This window comes from Ceratotherium simum, chromosome 27 (genome assembly GCF_057802395.1).
Source record: "Ceratotherium simum simum isolate JZ-2026a chromosome 27, ASM5780239v1, whole genome shotgun sequence".
Classification (NCBI taxonomy): Eukaryota; Metazoa; Chordata; class Mammalia; order Perissodactyla; family Rhinocerotidae; genus Ceratotherium; species Ceratotherium simum.
The window spans coordinates 1,546,078-1,563,281 of NC_141926.1; the positions used below are offsets into that span (position 1 = coordinate 1,546,078).

General features: G+C 58.7%; 1 protein-coding gene across 4 annotated transcripts in view; it reads right to left on the bottom strand.

Annotated features, from left to right (window-relative positions):
* Positions 1-17,204, bottom strand: part of COL18A1 (collagen type XVIII alpha 1 chain) — a 110,939-nt gene that overhangs the window by 19,613 nt on the left and 74,122 nt on the right. For all 4 annotated transcript variants that reach the window (XM_087417923.1, XM_087417924.1, XM_087417922.1 and 1 more), the window contains exons 4-17: positions 16,780-16,866; positions 15,758-15,817; positions 13,589-13,718; positions 9,844-9,920; positions 9,247-9,423; positions 8,875-8,901; positions 7,566-7,628; positions 7,372-7,458; positions 6,914-6,967; positions 6,623-6,781; positions 5,671-5,733; positions 4,672-4,698; positions 1,807-1,947; positions 1,067-1,129 (exon numbers count right to left, since the gene is read on the bottom strand). In XM_087417923.1, the coding sequence (XP_087274049.1) occupies positions 1,067-1,129; positions 1,807-1,947; positions 4,672-4,698; positions 5,671-5,733; positions 6,623-6,781; positions 6,914-6,967; positions 7,372-7,458; positions 7,566-7,628; positions 8,875-8,901; positions 9,247-9,423; positions 9,844-9,920; positions 13,589-13,718; positions 15,758-15,817; positions 16,780-16,866 (1,215 nt within the window). The remainder of the gene's footprint in view (positions 1-1,066; positions 1,130-1,806; positions 1,948-4,671; positions 4,699-5,670; positions 5,734-6,622; positions 6,782-6,913; positions 6,968-7,371; positions 7,459-7,565; positions 7,629-8,874; positions 8,902-9,246; positions 9,424-9,843; positions 9,921-13,588; positions 13,719-15,757; positions 15,818-16,779; positions 16,867-17,204) is intronic.

Genomic DNA, 17,204 nt, shown 5'->3' on the forward strand with positions numbered 1-17,204 from the left:
AAAGATAAGCTCATCTGAGCAGGTGGAAGGCTGCCCAAGGCCCTGGCTGGTTTAGCCACGCTGTGACCCCCGAGGTCTCCATCACCTCTGAGGTGACACGGCCCTGCCGACCCCTTCAGAGGTCAAGGGGCACTTCAGCTGTGTACCTGGGCTTAGAACCCTAAAAAGGGGACCCGTGCCCCCAGGGACCTCACTGCCGCCCACGAGGTCCTCCCCTCCTTCACGTCACAGCAACAGCAATGCTGTCACCTCTCGTTCACATCTCACCTGATGCCACACGGCACTGCCACAAACTAAAACTTTTTTAATATATAAAACGGAAGGTACGAAGTTAAAACGGTAGAGCTGTCCTAGCTTACTACGTAGTTAGTTTCTGCCCAATTGAAAATTCTCGTTAACGTTGCTCAGAACAGGAACCTGGCCCACCACGCGCTTTCACCAGCCTGACTCCGAGGGGTCAAGCTGGACACTGGTTGAAGGTCGCCCCCAAGCATCCCCGGCAGGGACTGCAATGGCCCCGAGGGCTCCTGAGGGAAGGGAGCGCCTGCTCTGCCCTCCTGGGGTCCACGGCCACGTCGGGGAGCTGCACAGGCCCTGGACGTGCCCCCCACATCTTTCTCATCTAAGCCTCAGTTATTTCCGGCTCTCGGTGGCTCCAGCTGAATCTCATCCTGACCAGTGCAGAGGTTAACGGCACAGCACAGGGGCATTTCATAGGCAGGCCCCATTTTTATTTAACCAAAATTCTACTCACGTCAAAAGTTTGCTACTTCCTAAAATCAGAGCCAGAAGAGAACTGACTGACTGATATTCCCCAGAAAGATGGGCAGGATGGGCCCATCTTTTAGGGCCCACCCGGCCCCACATCCATTTATCTCGACCACCAGGGGCGTTTTCCCATTTTGGAGACTCGATTCTCTTCCCCATGGTCCCCAGGGTGGACAGGCCCTGGACTGAGGCAGCCCTGCTGGCTCTGCAGGCTGCTCCCAGTCCCTACTCGGGCCAGCCCTGGGGACACTCCCCTGGCCCAGGCGAGAGCTGACCAAGCCCGACTCGCGGGCAGTACCTGCAGCCCGTCGGCGCCTCGCACCGTCGACCAGAGGGGGCCCCCGGAGCCTTCCATGTCATCCTGGAGGAGAGCATGAGAGGGACACTCAGGACTGTGTCTCTTCTTACAGGAAGAGATCCCTCCCTGAGGCCGGCCACTGGCCCGAGGCAGAGACCCGGCCAGAGGTGAGTGGGGCGGATTCCAGGGCTGGGGTCGCCTGGAAGTGGCCGTGCTCTGTCCTGGGATAAGAAGAGTCTGCCAGGCAGCGGGGGCCCTGCTGGGTGGGTGCCCTGCTCAGCTTTTCTTGGGTTCAGGTTCCTTACGCTCGGTCTGGCGTGTGCCGGGGGCCCGGCTGTGTCATGGTGTTTAGTTTCTGCTTTTGTCCCCCTCGAGCAGCACACACGGGACATAATCCCCGAGCAGTGACCATCTGCAGAAATGGGCCTGCTGCTCCCTCCCACCACCCACGGCTCCAGCAGGGGGCACTGTCCAGGCGGTGAGGCAGTCAAGAGACACAGCCAGGCTGTAAATACCTGGCGGTCAGTGCACTCTGAGGCTGACCAGCCGGTCTTGCTGAGCCAGCACAGCCGCTCAGGGCTCAGACCAGGGGCTCCACCACAGGGCCAGGGACAAGCCCAGGGGGAGGGAGGGCCAGTTTGGCCTCTGCCCAGGAAGTGCCGGTGAGTACGGGATGTCCGGGGGTAGCTGCAGGGCCACAGAGCGGGCCATTCTGGGGGCCGGGAGCAGTTGGTACTCACAAACCCTGCGGCAAGTCCTGGTCCCGGTGGCCCGGGGAGCCCAGGGGGGCCGGGGGCTCCTGGTGGTCCAGCTGGTCCGGGGGGTCCTGCCAAGCCGTTCTCGCCAGGAGCACCAATGGGGCCAGGGTCTCCCTTGCTTCCCTGCACAGGTGGGAGACTGAATGTCACCACTCTCGGCCATCAGGGTGTCGGCTAAACCCCAGTGCCCTTACGTTTCCTTACAACGCTTCTTAAACATCTGAAAAGCCAAAGATTATGTTTCACGAAGCAATGCAAACCCCACAGCACCCCTTTTTCTTCCAAGTTTAAGAAACGATTTCATCCACTTAACAAGACAATTGAGCGAGAACCACAGACGCATGCGGCTGACACGCTTGTTCCAGGTGAGCTCGACGCTCGTGGCTCGGGACGCACTGAGCACAAGAGCATGCTACACACACGGGGCTCCGGCTCCCCGACAGGGAGGGGACAGAGAATGAGGGGGGAGGAGGCAGAAGAGCTGAGAGCGAGTCAGGGGTGTGGGGCCCAGGACCCCATTACCACCAGAGGTGGGGGCGCCGAGGCCTCAGGGAGGAGCAGGAGAGCTGGGAGGCACGTGTGGCATGGGGCTCTAGTCTCGGCCACGTCTGTGTCACACGGCCCAGGCAGCCTGGCTGCTCAGAGTTCAGGGGTCCCAAGGGCCGGGGGAGAGCTCTGTGTGGGAGCACAACAGCGATGCGAGGACGTTCGGCACAGAGGCCCTCATGCAGAGGGCTCAGCTCCATGCAGGGTCAGCCATGAGGCCGGGGTCCACCCATCGCTTGGCCTAGCCCCACCCCCTCGAGGCCACCTAACCTCCTTGATCCTCAGTGTCCTCATCTGTAAACAGAGAGAACCATGGGTTTCCGCTGGGCTGTGGGGGGCACACCGAGCCCACTGGCCCGTAGGGAGGGCAGGAGTGGGACCTGCTGCCCTGTTCCCGTAGCAAGTCCAGCAGGACGGAGGAGGCCGCCTTTCCAGGGCACAGGCAATGGCCAGCACAGCCTCTCCTCTCGGAACCCCTCTCCACTTGGACCTCACTGCCAGCACCACACCCTCCTCAGCCACTCCCGTGGGGGTCCTCTCATCGCAGCCCCCCATCCTCTGCAGGTGCCCCATCTTCCATTGCCACCTCCTTGAGGGATCGTCTCTGTTACCTCTTGGCTCTACGTCCATCTGTTTTTATCTAACAGACATTTAACTAATTTTGTAAGTGAACATAAGTGAGGCCATCTTGTTACGCTAAGCGGCCCCAGCTCCTCCTCTGTGTGACTACTCACTGCTCTGCACGGACTCCAAAAAACTCACATGCTCTCCACTTACATATGTACTCCCCAATAGCTTGATAAATTAAAACTTTGTTCTATGAGTTTCTCTCCAGGAACAGGCTGACCACAGGCAGGAAACACACCTACAAGGTATCCATCACAGCTGACAGAAGAATGAAACAACGTGATGCCTGGAGCCCGTCACGCCTGGACCCCTCCTCACTGCCCATTTTCCCTATATAAGTGCCTTTCCCTATATAACTTTCCCTATACAACTGCCTCAAGATTCTGCAATCCTTGAACGTGGTTCTTTTGAGATATCAGTCACCCATCTTCCGATTCACTGGCTAATCTAATCAAACTTCCTTTCTCGACCCTTAACTCGTGATTAATTGGCTCAGACCACGGTGAGCAGAGCGAGCCCATTGCTCAGTAACAATCTGACCGGAATGTCTGTCTTGATCTCAGCCTTTAACCCTGTTATCACATTTAAACATCTCACCTAATTTTTTATCTTTAAAAAGTTTCTACAAAAAAGTTTGTTCTTTGAAACTTCTTTCTAGTCTTACCTGTTTTTTTCCTTCAGTTTCCTACTTGGTTTATAATTGGGTTGTAGGGATCTAGAACTCTTATTCAAGTTACTTGAGGTTTCCGTAAGTCTGAGTTATCTTTGTATCTGAAGGTCTAACCCTGGTGTCCGGGATCTGGATCATAAAGGCAGTCGCTTGCTTCCACATGCCAGAACCTGTTCTCGTCTCTGACACTTGATTTTGTCCCCGCTGTCACCTTTCCCTTGTTTTAAACCTCATCAAGCAGGATTCCTGGTTTATCCCCAAAGCCTGTATCTACACACGTGTGTGTGTCTATGTGTCTACTCTGAACCTCATCTCTTTCTCTAGGCCCCTCCTGACCTGCTGATCCCAGCGTCAGCCTCTCCCTCAATTTCTCCCCATGGAGATTTCCAAGTGGACCCCAAGCCCGGAGCTGCGCTACCAGTCTCCCTGGGTGACAGCCCCTGTGACTTGCTGGGGAAGTTTCTGGTTAGCGCCCACCTGGTCCAGCCCTTAGGCAGCTGATCCTCCAGAGGGACCCCGGGGCTGGCTGTGGGGGCGTTGGCACAGACCCAGCAGTGAGGCCCTGTGCTGGGCTGGCCTCCCAGGACCCCTTGTGTGAGAGCATCAGGGACCCCTCTGGACCACACTGGGGCCCCCAGCGGCACCCCAACCTCCAGCAGCCTGCTCCCACCCCTGGAAGTCGCCGGGGGGCCACTTCATCACACAAGTTTTCACTAGGAGCTTGTTTCCAAAGAGGCCACCAGCTGCTGAGCAGATCTGATCCCACTTCATCTGCAGACCAGGACTCGAGTGGAAAGGACCATGCAGGAGAAACGGGATGCCCCACCAGGGCTGGCCGGCTGGACAGAGCTGGGGCTCAGAGTCAGACCCCATGACCAGTGCCAAGGAGAGCTCGCTTGCTTGGCTGCCAGTCCCCACCCCAGCCCAGCACCCTCCCAGGGGTGTTTCCACCCAGCGGCCGACCCCATTTGGAAGAACATAGCACCAGAGTGTTCTGCCTGTACCTTAGGTCCTGGGGCGCCTGCTTTGCCCTGCGGGAAAAACAGAGTAATTACTACAAAATCAGACCAATATGCAGCCAGCAAGAGAGAAGCAAACAGTGTTTCACTCATTTTACCCTGACCCACGAGGTCGTGTTTATGCTGATTTAATTGTTTCTGATTTTCCTGCCTCCTGGCCGTGGGAGCTGGCTGCCTGAGGGCCACTCCTGGGAGACAGGAGTCTAGAACTCGGAGCGTCTCCTTGTGGCCCTGGCGCAGCTCTGGCTGTGCCCGCCATCGCCCGTTTCAGGTGGGGATGGAGACTCCAAGGAGGCTCGGCGTGAGGGGCCAGGACTGACCGGCTGCCCAGCGCACCTCCACCAGGGCCTGTGTGCCGAGGGCCAACGCCTCCTGGGGGAAAGCCTTCCGGCCCGGCTGCCACCACAGTGACAAGCGTGGGCACAGGAGGCTCCACTTAAAACGCCCTCCTCTGCTCTGACCCAGACTGCCAGGTGCTCCTGGAAAGTATCATACGGAGCATCGTCTTCAGACGAGGTTTCGGGAGCACCTCCACGGTCATTCACCAAACAACCTCGTGGAAACCGTGGGCCCCTGAGAGATCTGTGCAGCGTCGGAAGTTTCTCCATTATCGATGTAACAGAAACGGAAACTTGAAAAAAACGTCCCGATCAACGGAAGAAGCATTCTTCAAAAGACGCTAGTCCAATAGTCGTGAAGCAACAGCGACAAGGGCCTGACCTCCCGCACGAGCCCCAGCCAGCCGAGCTCTAGGCAACTTCCAGAGCACGAGGTCCCGGCCGCGGGGCGGTGACTACGATGGCAGACGTTGGCTACATGTTGGAGCAAATCCACCACAGCGTCAGGCGCCGCCACCCTTGTGGCGTTTCTCCTCCATGAGGCCACCGGGACTGCGTCCCCAAATATCCAGGGTTTGGTCACCCTCTGGCCACACCGTGTGGTGCCTGGTCACCTCCACCCTGGGTGCCTGGGGAAGTGACTTACGAGGCTGCCTTTCTGGCCGGTCCCTCCTGGTCGCCCGTCTTTTCCTGGAGGACCTGGGGGTCCCTGGGGGGAAGAAGAGCAGAGCGTGGGGCCACATGGAATTCAGAGGCTGAGAAAGACTCCTGAGTTAGCAGACGATCATCTGGGCGTCCACAGACTTCCAGAGAACCGAGGACACCGGAACGTTCCCCGGATACGGCCCAGAGTCCTGTGGCTCACAGGAGACCCCACTCACGGTAACTCAGACGAGAGCTCAGACAGCTCTGTTTAGGTTTTCATTTCTTCCCTTTCCTTTTTTAAATTTTTTTGAGTTGCCGATCAAATTGGGGAAGATGAGAAGGCGGGCCGCCCTGCTCACTGACGTGAGACTCACTACAGAGGAATGGCACGCCATCAATGGGACAACCCCACACACTCATTGGATTATAGGTCTGGGGCACTCGACCCAGCGAAAACCAGGCTATGGGCACCTGGTTCATGTGTCCAGATTATAATGGCCACACCTGGGCACCCACCAGGCCACAGTGTCCCCAGTGCCAGGAGCAGGGGGTTGGCAGGGCTCCGAGGTCCCCGTGAACGTGGAGTGGAGTCAGCCAAATTCGGGCTCCTCAGGGCTCCCCCGTCCTCTGGGCAGTGAGGCCCGCCCCCGATCCCATGAGAATCATTCCCAGAGTCGGCCTCTGGGAGGTCAGCTGACCCGCTGAAGACCAGAGAGGGGGGCGGCGTTGTGTGTGGTCTCGGGTCAGCCCACTCAGGTTCCTCCCTACCCTGGGGGCCAGAGACAGGAGCCCCCCTCCCTGCAAGGATTTGGGGAGCAGTGGTGAGGACAGGGGAGTCCAGAGGTGGGGGACCTTGTGCCCGGACAGGGGAGAGGCCCCACGCTGGGTGTTCACCCCTATTCCTGGCTGACCCCTGGAGGGGACAAGGGGAGAAGAGGGGAGGCAGGCCTTACCGGAGGGCCAGGGAGCCCGGGGGGCCCCTCCCGCCCAGGCACACCGGGAAGGCCCGCAGGTCCTGCGACGTCTGAGCTGTTCATCCCGAAGCGGCCTGGCTCTCCGGGCAGGCCTGGGACGCCGGGGGGCCCAGGGGGGCCAGGGAAGCCTCGTGGGCCCTGGACAGGAGCAAGCACAGAAGGGTCATGGCACACAGCACCCACCGAGGGGGCCCCCACCCCCAATCGAGCCTCAGGTCCACTTGTGCACTGAGACGGCAGGGCAGGCCACCCGAGCTGAGGGACACTCACTCGGAGGGTCTCCAGGTCACCACCGAAGCCGGACCCCTCCATGTCAATGAAGGTCTGAGGGGAAGAACCAGGAGACACGTCACCAGGAGTCCAGACCCCCACCCGGCCTGGCCCACGTCCTGCCCGCAGCCTGCTCGCCCCCGAGCAACACGGCTCCCTGAGCGCCACCCACTGTTCAAGATGCTGACAGCGAGAAGCAGAGAGAAAGTGAATGCGGCTCCCCACCAAGGGAGAGACCAGTGAAGGGAGGGCAGGGCAGGCCTCACCCTGCAGCCCCACAGCCCAGCCCGGCCCACCTGAGCCCCTGAAGGCAGGAGCTGTTCCCCTGGGCCTGGACATCCCCCCAGGAAGGCCGGTTCTGGATCTGAAGAGCGAGGCGCTAAGAAGCCAAGCAAGAGTTGGGAGAGGAGGGTCCCTCCTCCCAGGATGGCAGGCCGACCCCCAAAGGCGAGACTCACCAGCTTGTCGTGTCTGAAGGAGGGTCCCGGTGGTCCCGGAGGCCCTTGGGGTCCTGGGGGTCCTCTTGGCCCGACCCCAGGATCCCCCTGGGAACACGAGACAACCCATTACACCAGGGTGCATGGCTCCCACTGCGCGCTGGGGGGTGGAGACTAACGCGCCCGCCCAGGCCCCAGCCGGGTCAGACTCTCACCTTCTCGCCTTTGGGGCCCACGTCCCCCGGGGTTCCCGGGAAGCCCTGTGGCCCAGTGTCGCCCTGGAAGACAGAGGTCAGGCAGCCCGGTCAGGGAGAAGGCACCTCTGCCTTGTCACCATCCGAGCCAACAACACGCGGCTTTGCGCCCTGTCAGCTCCGCTGCAGAACAGCGCGGAGCAGACGGAGCCGAGCCCTCCAGGGGTCACTGGGGGAAATCGGGGTGGCGGCAGGCCCCGAGTCAGGACCCAAGCGGACAGCTCCGGCCTCAGAGATCCCTGAGGCTCTCCACATGGGCCCATCCTAAAAACAACACCTGGGAGGGTCTGCACAAAAGTGATGGCGGCGTCCCCGTGTACATCCTCGCCAGAGAGCGGGCGCTAGGTCCCTTATGTGTGTGCCGGCTGGGTAAGTGGGCAGGAGACCCTCGCGGCCCAAAGGACCCTCACCGTGTCTGGACGTCCGTGCGTGTGAGAAAGAAGCGCAGGGTTTGTCAGACTCCAAAGTCAGTGCCGCTGCAGAGCAAGCTTGCTGATCCAGTCATTTGGATCCTGGACACACGCGTGCACACACACAAGCACACGCATGCACACATGTACACGCATGCACCCACGCACCCCCGTGGAGCCACCTGGACTGAGCACTGGCTGCTTTCCTCACTCTCGGATCACGATCTGACTGCAGAGCCTTGTCATCGGCCGTGAAGGTGAATTAATGATCGCTCTGTCGTCGCTGTGATGTTCCCTCTGGCCCGAGTCCACGGCTGACCACGGACACTCCCTCCCGCCTCCTCTGTTACCACTGGCCGGGGCTGTGGGTTCCCAAATCTGTATGTGTGACCTTCCGTGTCATTTTATCACGTTTCTTGTAAACAGCATTTGCTGATTATTAAAACTCTCAACTGAGTGTTTTAAGACAGCAGCTCTCCACCTACCGAGGCCATGACAAACCTGCGCTGACACCGCCGCGTCTGCTTTTCCGCGGTCCCCCCCACCTCCCTCGCGGTCAGGCTCTCGGCTCCTCCGCTAGGTATTTTTCTCCTCCAAGAATCTGGAAGCTACACCTTTCATTTCTTTTTTTTCCCCTGGTAGCTAGCCTAACCGTCCCAATGCACGTGCATAATGATATCTTTCTATCAACGGTTAGACTTATATTTTCTTAACAAAAGTTAAGTTGCACTTCCAAAATGGCTCCATCATGAAACCTCTCCACTTTGCTGAGTGTAGAGTGTGGGGCAGAGAGGCCTAAGGGTCTGACGTGTACATCACAGACAGCATGTGGCTCGGAGAGAAAAGTAAAGTAGACTTACGGGTTTTCCATCTTCACCGGGACCCCCCTGGAATGTGCAAGAGAAACCATTAGTGCTGGAATCACACCCCGTCTGCACCCCGATCTGGACGTGAATATGGACCCCTCTGCAGATCTGGACGCCTGTGGCTCTCCATCTGCAGGTGAAGAACCTCCATCAAATGCCCTGCAGCCTTCGTCCCGGCCAGCTGACCCAGAGCTGGCCCTGCCTGACACTCTCCAGGCTCTCCCACAGGGAGAGAGTAGGGGGTCATCTTGGGGTCTCCAGGGTCCCAAGGACCCGCTGCTCTGCCACATCAGCTGCAGTCGCACCCTCTCCCCGTCCTGCCCAAGCCCCCGCCCCCAGGTGGACCAAGGGGAGACATGCACTCACTGGCTCGCCGTCCCTTCCGGGGGCACCATCTTTCCCCGGCGGCCCCGGAGGTCCGGGGGGTCCTTGTGGCCCAGGGACAGGCTGTGCATCAGGGCTGTGCATGGCCGGGCCTGCGGGACCCTGGGGACCAACTGGGCCGGGCAGGCCCGGCTCCCCCTTCTGCCCCTTGAGGCCTCCCTGGGGACAAAGAGGAGAGGGTACAGGCTGAAGGGCCACACGCTGGCCCGCGCACCCGTGGCTGCGCCCTCCGGAGTCCTGGGCTGGGCTCAGTATCACATGGGGGACATGCAGAGTGGACACAGAGTGGACAGAGGACATGCATGGTGAACACACAGGGGCCACTGTGCGGCACTGACACCAACACGGCTCTGCCCACATGCGAGTCGGATTATGGGTTCCCGGTGCTGCGAGCCAGGGAGCCACCCCAGCCGTGGACACCCAGTGGCTGCTGCTGCCCACCGTGTTCGGGGCACGGGAGGGGGCTCAGAGGAAGGGGCGTGAGCCCCAGGAGCTCCCTCAGGTCACGTAAGTGGACCAGAGGCACCGACTGACTGCCCTGCAGCCCCTGTGGTCCTGAGTCAGGGGAGGTGGCCTCACCTCTACCACGCGGCCCCCAGGGCTCCGGGCGCTCCCGTCCCACGTGGCAGCTGTATCCGAGCCGGGGAGGGTGTGGGCTGGGGAGGCAGAGGTGGACGTCAGGCCCGGGAACGGCGGCCCAGGCTCTGCTGTCAGCTCGCTGCCCGGTCCTCATGGCTGCCCGCTGGCCCGGCACTCAGCCCTGACGTGGAGCACGCACTCCAGCACTTTCTCACGCGCGCACGCGCGCACACACACACACACTCCTCTTGCTGAGCCATTTGAGAGTCAGCTGTGTTTATCACGATCCTTCTGCCCTGAAGGTCACGCGTTTCCTAAGAGTAAGGACTCCTTCTGAGAACCCGACGGTCACGCTCGGGAAACGCAGCATCGCTGTGCACGGTGACCTAACACAGCCTGGATTCGCGTTTCTCTGCAGGCCCAGCGGCGTCCTTTGTAGCTTCTTTTTGGGACGGTGACGGAGAGGGTTCCGGGACCTGACAAGGGTCCTGCCCAGGGGCCAAATCTGGCCAAATCAGCCCTCGGCCTGGTTTATGGGGCCCTGGTTCCCAAGGGTTGTGAAAACAACAAACAACCCAGAGAAGAAGGCCGAGGCCCCCACGCTGTCCCCAGGTGGCCCCCAAGCATCCCCCATGCTGCCCCCCATGCGGCCCCACGAGGCCCCCACGCATCCCCCCATGGCAGCCCCCATGCTGCCCCACAAGGCCCCCACGCATCCCCCCAGGAAGCCCCCATGCATCCCCCACGCTGCCCCCCGGGCAGCCCCCCCACGGCCCCCACGCAGCCCCCCACCTGCAGTATGCCCTGCCCGCCCTTGGTCATCCCTGCCCCCTCCCCCGTCTGCGGAATTCCTCAGGATCGAGTTCAGGATGGGCGCCCTTCCCTTTGTGATTGACAAGTGGGGTGACCTTTGAGACCCGAGCCTTTCGTCCAACAGGCTAGCACCGCTGAGTGGATCAGAGACTCAGGACTCAGGCCCCACTGAACCCTGCGCTCTCGGGCTCGCAGAAGTCTAGTTCTCTGAGGGTCGCGTGGAGGACGCTCTGCCCCCTGGCTGGGGCTGGACGGGCGCTCAGACAGTGTGGAGGGAGAGCTTGCGGACTGGAAGGGATCTGAGGCCCTTTGGTTGAATGTGGATGGGACCACTTGGGAGGGGCTCACACTGTCCAGGGCTGCACAACCTCACCCACTCGCACAGCTCTGGAGACGCTGGTCCCTGTTTCCAGAAGAGATAGGAGCCACAGCCACGCTGGGGTCTCCGGCTGCTGCCCTCGAGCACAGCCCTGCACCAGGCTGGCTCTGCTCAGAAGCTGGGGCTCCTGGCCCAGGCTGATGCCCCTGTGGCTCCGACCCGCCCTGACCCCACCCACTGAGGACCCACTGAGGACCCACCTCGAATTACAGGGTGGCCCCAGGAGGGCAGCCCCGCCCCTCCCCCTCGTGGAAGCTGGAAACCTCCCAGGACATGTTCTAAGTATTAGCATGATTTAAGGCAATTTAAAGTCCCTGCCTCAGCGAGCATCTAAAACTGCAAAAACATCACTAAGAGGGAGCACAGCCCTGAATGAAGAAGATGTCTTGTGGTCACGGTCGGAGACGCAATCCTCCTCAGATGTCTGTGCCCGCCCCCAAAACCGACTCATAGAGTCAGCAACATCCCAATCAAAACCCCTGCCGGCTGTTTTTACAGAAATTGACAAACTGATTCTAATGTTTGTAAGAAAATGAAAAAGACATAGAAGACACAGCGATTTTGTGAAGGAAGGACAAACGCGGAGGATTTGACAGCAAACCAGATTTCAAGACTTATTATGAAGCTACGGTAACCAGGACAGATAGGTCACGGGACAGAACAGAGGCCAGAAGCAGACGCGTGCACACATGGACAACTGATTTCCAACAAAGGACGGTCTTTTTGATAAATGGTGCTGGAACAACAGGACACGTATAAAAACAAAAGAGCTGCAATCCATGCTTCATGTCATATACTGTCACGAATGTGACACCGACCTAAATGTAAAACCTAAAACTACAAACCTTCCAGAAGACAGTGGAGAACGTCTGTGACCCTGGCTTAGGCAGATCTCCTAGATATGACACCGAAAGTAAGATCCATAAAAGAACGATGAATTGAATTTCATCAAAAATAAACACTTTTGCTCTTCTGAAGGCACTATCAACAAAATGAAAAGACAAGCCACAGACTAAGACCATACGTGTGATAAATGGTCCTATCCAGAATACACAAAGAACTCGCAAAACTCAGCCCATTAAAAAACGGGAGTAAGATTTGAACAGATTCTTTACTAAAGACAACACGTGAATAGCAAATAAGCACATGAGAAGGTGCTCAACGTCACCAGCCATCAGGAAATGCAGATTAAAGCCACGAGGAGATGCCACCTCACACCTGTTAGAACGGTTACAACCGACTCCTCGTGTTGGCGAGGGTGTGAAGGGACCAGGGCTCCGGTGGGAACATCGTGTGCAGCTGCTTTGGAAAACAGTGTCTTAAATCATTAAACACACCCCATCGTGTGATCCAGATGCTCCACTCCAAGGTGTTGTAAGGGAGCAGAAGTGAGGCCATCTTGTTACGCTAAGTGGCCCCAGCCCCTCCTCCGTGTGACTACTCGCTGCTCTGCTCTCCAAACAATTCACACGCTCTCCTGATTTACGGCCTCCACTTACATATGTACTTCCCAATAGCTTGATAAATTAAAACTTTGTTCTATGAGTTTCTCTCCAGGAACAGGCTGACCACAGGTGGGAAACACACCTGCAAGGTATGTTCCATCACAGCTGGCAGCAGGATGGAACAACGTGATGCCTAGAACCCGTCATGCCTGGAGACCGACATCCCTGGACCCCCTCTCACTGCCCATTTTCCCTATATAACTGCCTCAAGATTCTGCAATCCTTGAAGATAGCTCTCTTGAGACGTTAGTCTGCCGTCTTCCCGGTTATACAGGCTAATCGAATTAAAACTTCGTTTCTCGATCCCTAACTTGCTGTGATTAACTAGCTCTGATCTCGGCAAGCAGAGTGAGCCCATTGCTCGGTAACAGTGTTTACCGAGAGAAGTGAGAGCACGTGTCCACACGGAGCCTGACCCAGAACCCTGCAGCCGCTTCACCTGTGACTAGGGTCTGCCAGCAGGTGAGCGCACGGAGAGCTTGTCCGTCCACCCAGGGGAATACCACTCAGCACCAACAAGGAATGAACTGGTGATAAATCTCAATGTGGACGAGTCTCAAACAATGACACTGAGTGAACGAATCCAGACAAACAGCACAGTGGCCCTCCAGGGCCCCAGGGGACATCCCCCACCCCAAATGCCTATTTCACAGGGGTCCTGGGCAGAGGCTGTCTGCTCCAACGCCACCTCCCCCTTCAAAATCAACTCTTGTGTCCTCCTCGTGAACCTGCTGGCCCCAGGCTGGGAGGTGGCATCTCACTCGGGCAGCAACCTGGGGCTGGTCCCACAAATTCCCCAGAAGCAAGAAAATGAGAAACAAAACACAGGAAAGAGGAGGCCACATCCAGGAAGCAGTTCCGTCCTGACTTTTCCTGGGGCAGCTTTTTCCAGCTGATGACCCCACAGCAGGGCAGCAAGCAGGCCGGGCGGGTGTTGACTACTCCCCAGTCTGGGGCGTGTGTCTGCGATGGACGGGAGCCCCTCACCCAGCCACACACACACACGCACATACACACACACAACCCACACACCAGAAAACAGCTTTACCTCCTAATGAAGACACGGTGGTTTCTTCCTCGATTTCTTCAGTTCTGGAATCTTCCTTGTTGCTGCCTCCAGCCAAGGGTGGAGAAGTGACCGGGGGAGCGTCGGGGAGGCTGAGGGTCGGGGGTGCGCCCTGGCAGGGTGAGAGAGCGAAGGGCTCGGTTATTCAGCCAACGCAGGTGCCCTGTGAATGCTCGTGCTGGCAACTTGGCCAGGTTCAGGTTTATCTGGTTTGTAAAATAAGATATTTATAGACTTTAAGAAAGGTAAGAACCCTCAGCAAAAAGAGGAGGATTAGCATGGATGTTAGCTCAGGGCTGATCTTCCTCACAAAAAAAAAAAAAAAAAAAGAAAGGTAAGAACTCTCAGGGGCTTTGTCTGAGACAGGGAGAAGCCAGGACCCTCCAGGGTTGTTTGTTCTAAGCAGCCTGTGGGGACGGGTCCCCTCCCCCAGTGGCCCAGGCCCTGTGAGCCCAGCAAGTCTCGAAACTCCCCAGGCCTCACGGTCAACCAGCGTGCAAGGATGGATGAGCGTCCACTCCTCTTGCTCAGGGCCCAGGACGGCCCCTCGGTGATGCTCCAGGGCCCCGGCTCCTTCCCAATGTTGGGACGATGAAGGGCAAGTGGTCAACACAGTGGCAGACGCTGGCCGGGGAGGAAGCCCTGGCGATTCTCCGCACAAGGCTGGGTGTGGCTTCGACGTGTCCCCCATGGGTCCTGACAGGACTCCACGGCCTGGGGATTTCCACCCACTCTCTCTTCCAGAGCCGGCCCCGCTCTGAAAACTCGTCTTCCCTGTTCCCAGAGGCACCACAGACTTCAAGGGTGTGGACACAACAGACGATCAAATACGTGGTCAAGATGCTCCCTGCACCCCCACGAGCTCCCTGGTGACACTGTCACCCACTGTCTGGTGGGAGAGCGTGGCCAGAGCGGAACACCAGGCCTTCCCCTGCAGCCACCACCCTGCCATCTCGGGCAAGGTCCCCAGGGACCCAAGACCGGTTGGCCCTGGACAGGCCCGCCCACCCGGCACAGAGGCTTCCGCACAATCACTCATGGTCAGCCTGCTGGCGGGATTTTCTGAGGCGGGAGCCCGGCAAGGATGGGTTCCTGGTTAGAGCACCGCGGGTTATGGGCAGACGATGAAAACGTCTGACTAGGGATCTCATTATTTATTTATTTATTCACTTATTTTTGGTGAGGAAGATTGGCCCTGAGCTAACATTTGCTGTCAATCTTCCTCTTTTTCCCTTGAGAAAGACTATCGCTGAGCTAACATGTGTGCCCATCCTCCTCTATTTTTTTTTATATGGGATGCCTCCACAGCATGGTTTGATAAGCAGTGAGTAAGTCTGCGCCTGGGATCCGAACCTACGAACCCCAGGAAGTGAAGCACGTGAACCTAACCACTATGCCACTGGGCCAGCCCCTGGGGACCTCATTTTTGGTCCGTGACCCATCCAGGGCCCCGGGGGCAAAGATGGGAGCTCGGCGGGTGAAGGGGCAAGTTCCGAGATCCAGCCCGAATCTGTGAGGAAGAGGTTTGGCGGTCGAGGAACGCACAGGCCATCTGACCCTGGGCTGGGCCATCGTGGGCCTCCACCCGGTGAGGCCATGTCCAGGGGGCCTGCACCCAGGTGGGCGCTCCTCCGAGCACCACTCCCCTCAGAGCTGCCACCCCTGCTCCGGCCAGCCTGGGCCAAGGAGTTCCCACGCCCCCACTGGGGCAGCCAGCACTCCGCCCCGTCACGGCCCCTCAACATCCAACCCTGGGCTGAGACGACGTGAGACGGATGCTGGGGGAGGAGGTGAGCCACCACCATTCATCCAAACTGTAAAAGCCATGTCCTTTTCATGTCCCCGAGATGCCCCTCCCTCCCGCGTGGCATTTCAGGGGTGAGCTGGACGCACCGAGCTGGCCGCGAGGAAACCCTTCCCCACCTCGACGCCCGCACGCTCTCTATTCTTGCCTGATTGACAAACCGTTAGTCCCTACGGCCCTACAGGCTGACCTCAGGACCCACAGAACGTTGAGAATCAGAAACCGAATTGTAAGGAACGTTCCCTGCAGCAGAGACGAGAGGAAGCCCAGCCCCACTGCCGGGACTGGGCCATGGGCGGAGACCCCGCCAGGACCCCAGGATGCGGTCCCGGCCTCACTGCACTCACCGATTCCTCCCCGAGAAGGTCCTGGGTCTCCTCGAGCCCGCTGCCGAAGTCTCCGGACACCTGAAGGTTTGAGAGGAACAAGGAAGGAGATGGTGACCAGAGGGTCCTGGAAAGCAGAGGACAGCGGGACCAGCCCCATCCCCACCCACCCAGGCAGGGTCTCGGGGCCCCGCCTCCTCCGTGCCCATCCTGGAGGGCAAGGGCGGGGGCTCTGCGTGGCTCTCCTGTGTGGGGTCAGCCTGGTTGTCAATAAGGCCCACCCCATCAGACCAATAGAATGAGCCTCTGGACATCCACTGGGCCACTGGCCAGACGCACAGAGAACTGTAAAGAAACGCATTCCTTTCTTTTGACTTGTCACCTTGTTCCTGGGATACTGTCCTGGGACACGGCCAGAGGAGAGGCCCTGCAGAGGGACATGCAGGCCGCACTGTGATGAACACAGAGTACGAGGCTGCGGGAAACGTGACTGGACGACCTCACTGTGTTCACAACAGTGACCACTGGGGGTGCAGTTTGTGTTCTAGAGTCTCCTCGGGGACATGGGTTTTCCTCCTGTCCCACTGTCCTTCACACCCCTGAGAATCGGTGTTTTTCTACCTTAGGTTCCACAGGACTGTGTACACCCGCGCACATGCTTACACACCAGGCTCACACACCCACGAACACCTACATGCTCACACACAAGCACACGCACGCTCACACACCAGACTCTCACACTGACAGAATTTTCGCCACGGTGACTGCCACTGACTGCGTCACCCGCCTGGCTATTCTAGGGACGGCTTCTAACATTTACTGTACCTTCAGAACGTGTTTTTAAATGGAAAGTTCCGGGCAAGAGAAGGCTCCTTCTGATGTTAGAGGGCAAAGAAAGCTGTTAGCCCAGGTTCCTGGTACCCCTATGGCATCTTTCAAAAAAAGACCTTTCCAGTCCCATCACTTTGGGGTCCCAGGGAAAGGCCAGCCCCCACCGGCAGGACAGGGGTGGGGGAGGGAGCCCAGGCCGCACGGTCACTCACCCCATCGTCATCGTCATCATCGTCCTCCAGGCAGTGCAGGGGGCTCACGTGGGGGTCCGCACGCACTCTCAGCTCCGCGATCATCCCCTAAATGCAGAGGGAGAGAAAGGTCACCAGCGGTCCAGAGGTGGGGTCTGGGGTCGCCCCGAAAGCTAGGCAAGACGCAGTTACAGGAGTGGGCGATGGGGGTGAGCAATGAGCTGAATCTGAAACAGGCCGCTTCACGGACCACCTGGAGTCTGTCCACGGAAAACGGCTAACGGAGGTCCCAGGAGATGGGGAGGCCACCGACCATCCCCTGGGGCCTGGTCACAGCTGCTCCTCAGCTAAACCACAGACACGCAGCCAGGAGCAGGTCAGGTGGAGCAGGGCGGGAACAGGACAAGGCCACCTTTCCACAATTAACAAAAGTCAGCACCCGGGGA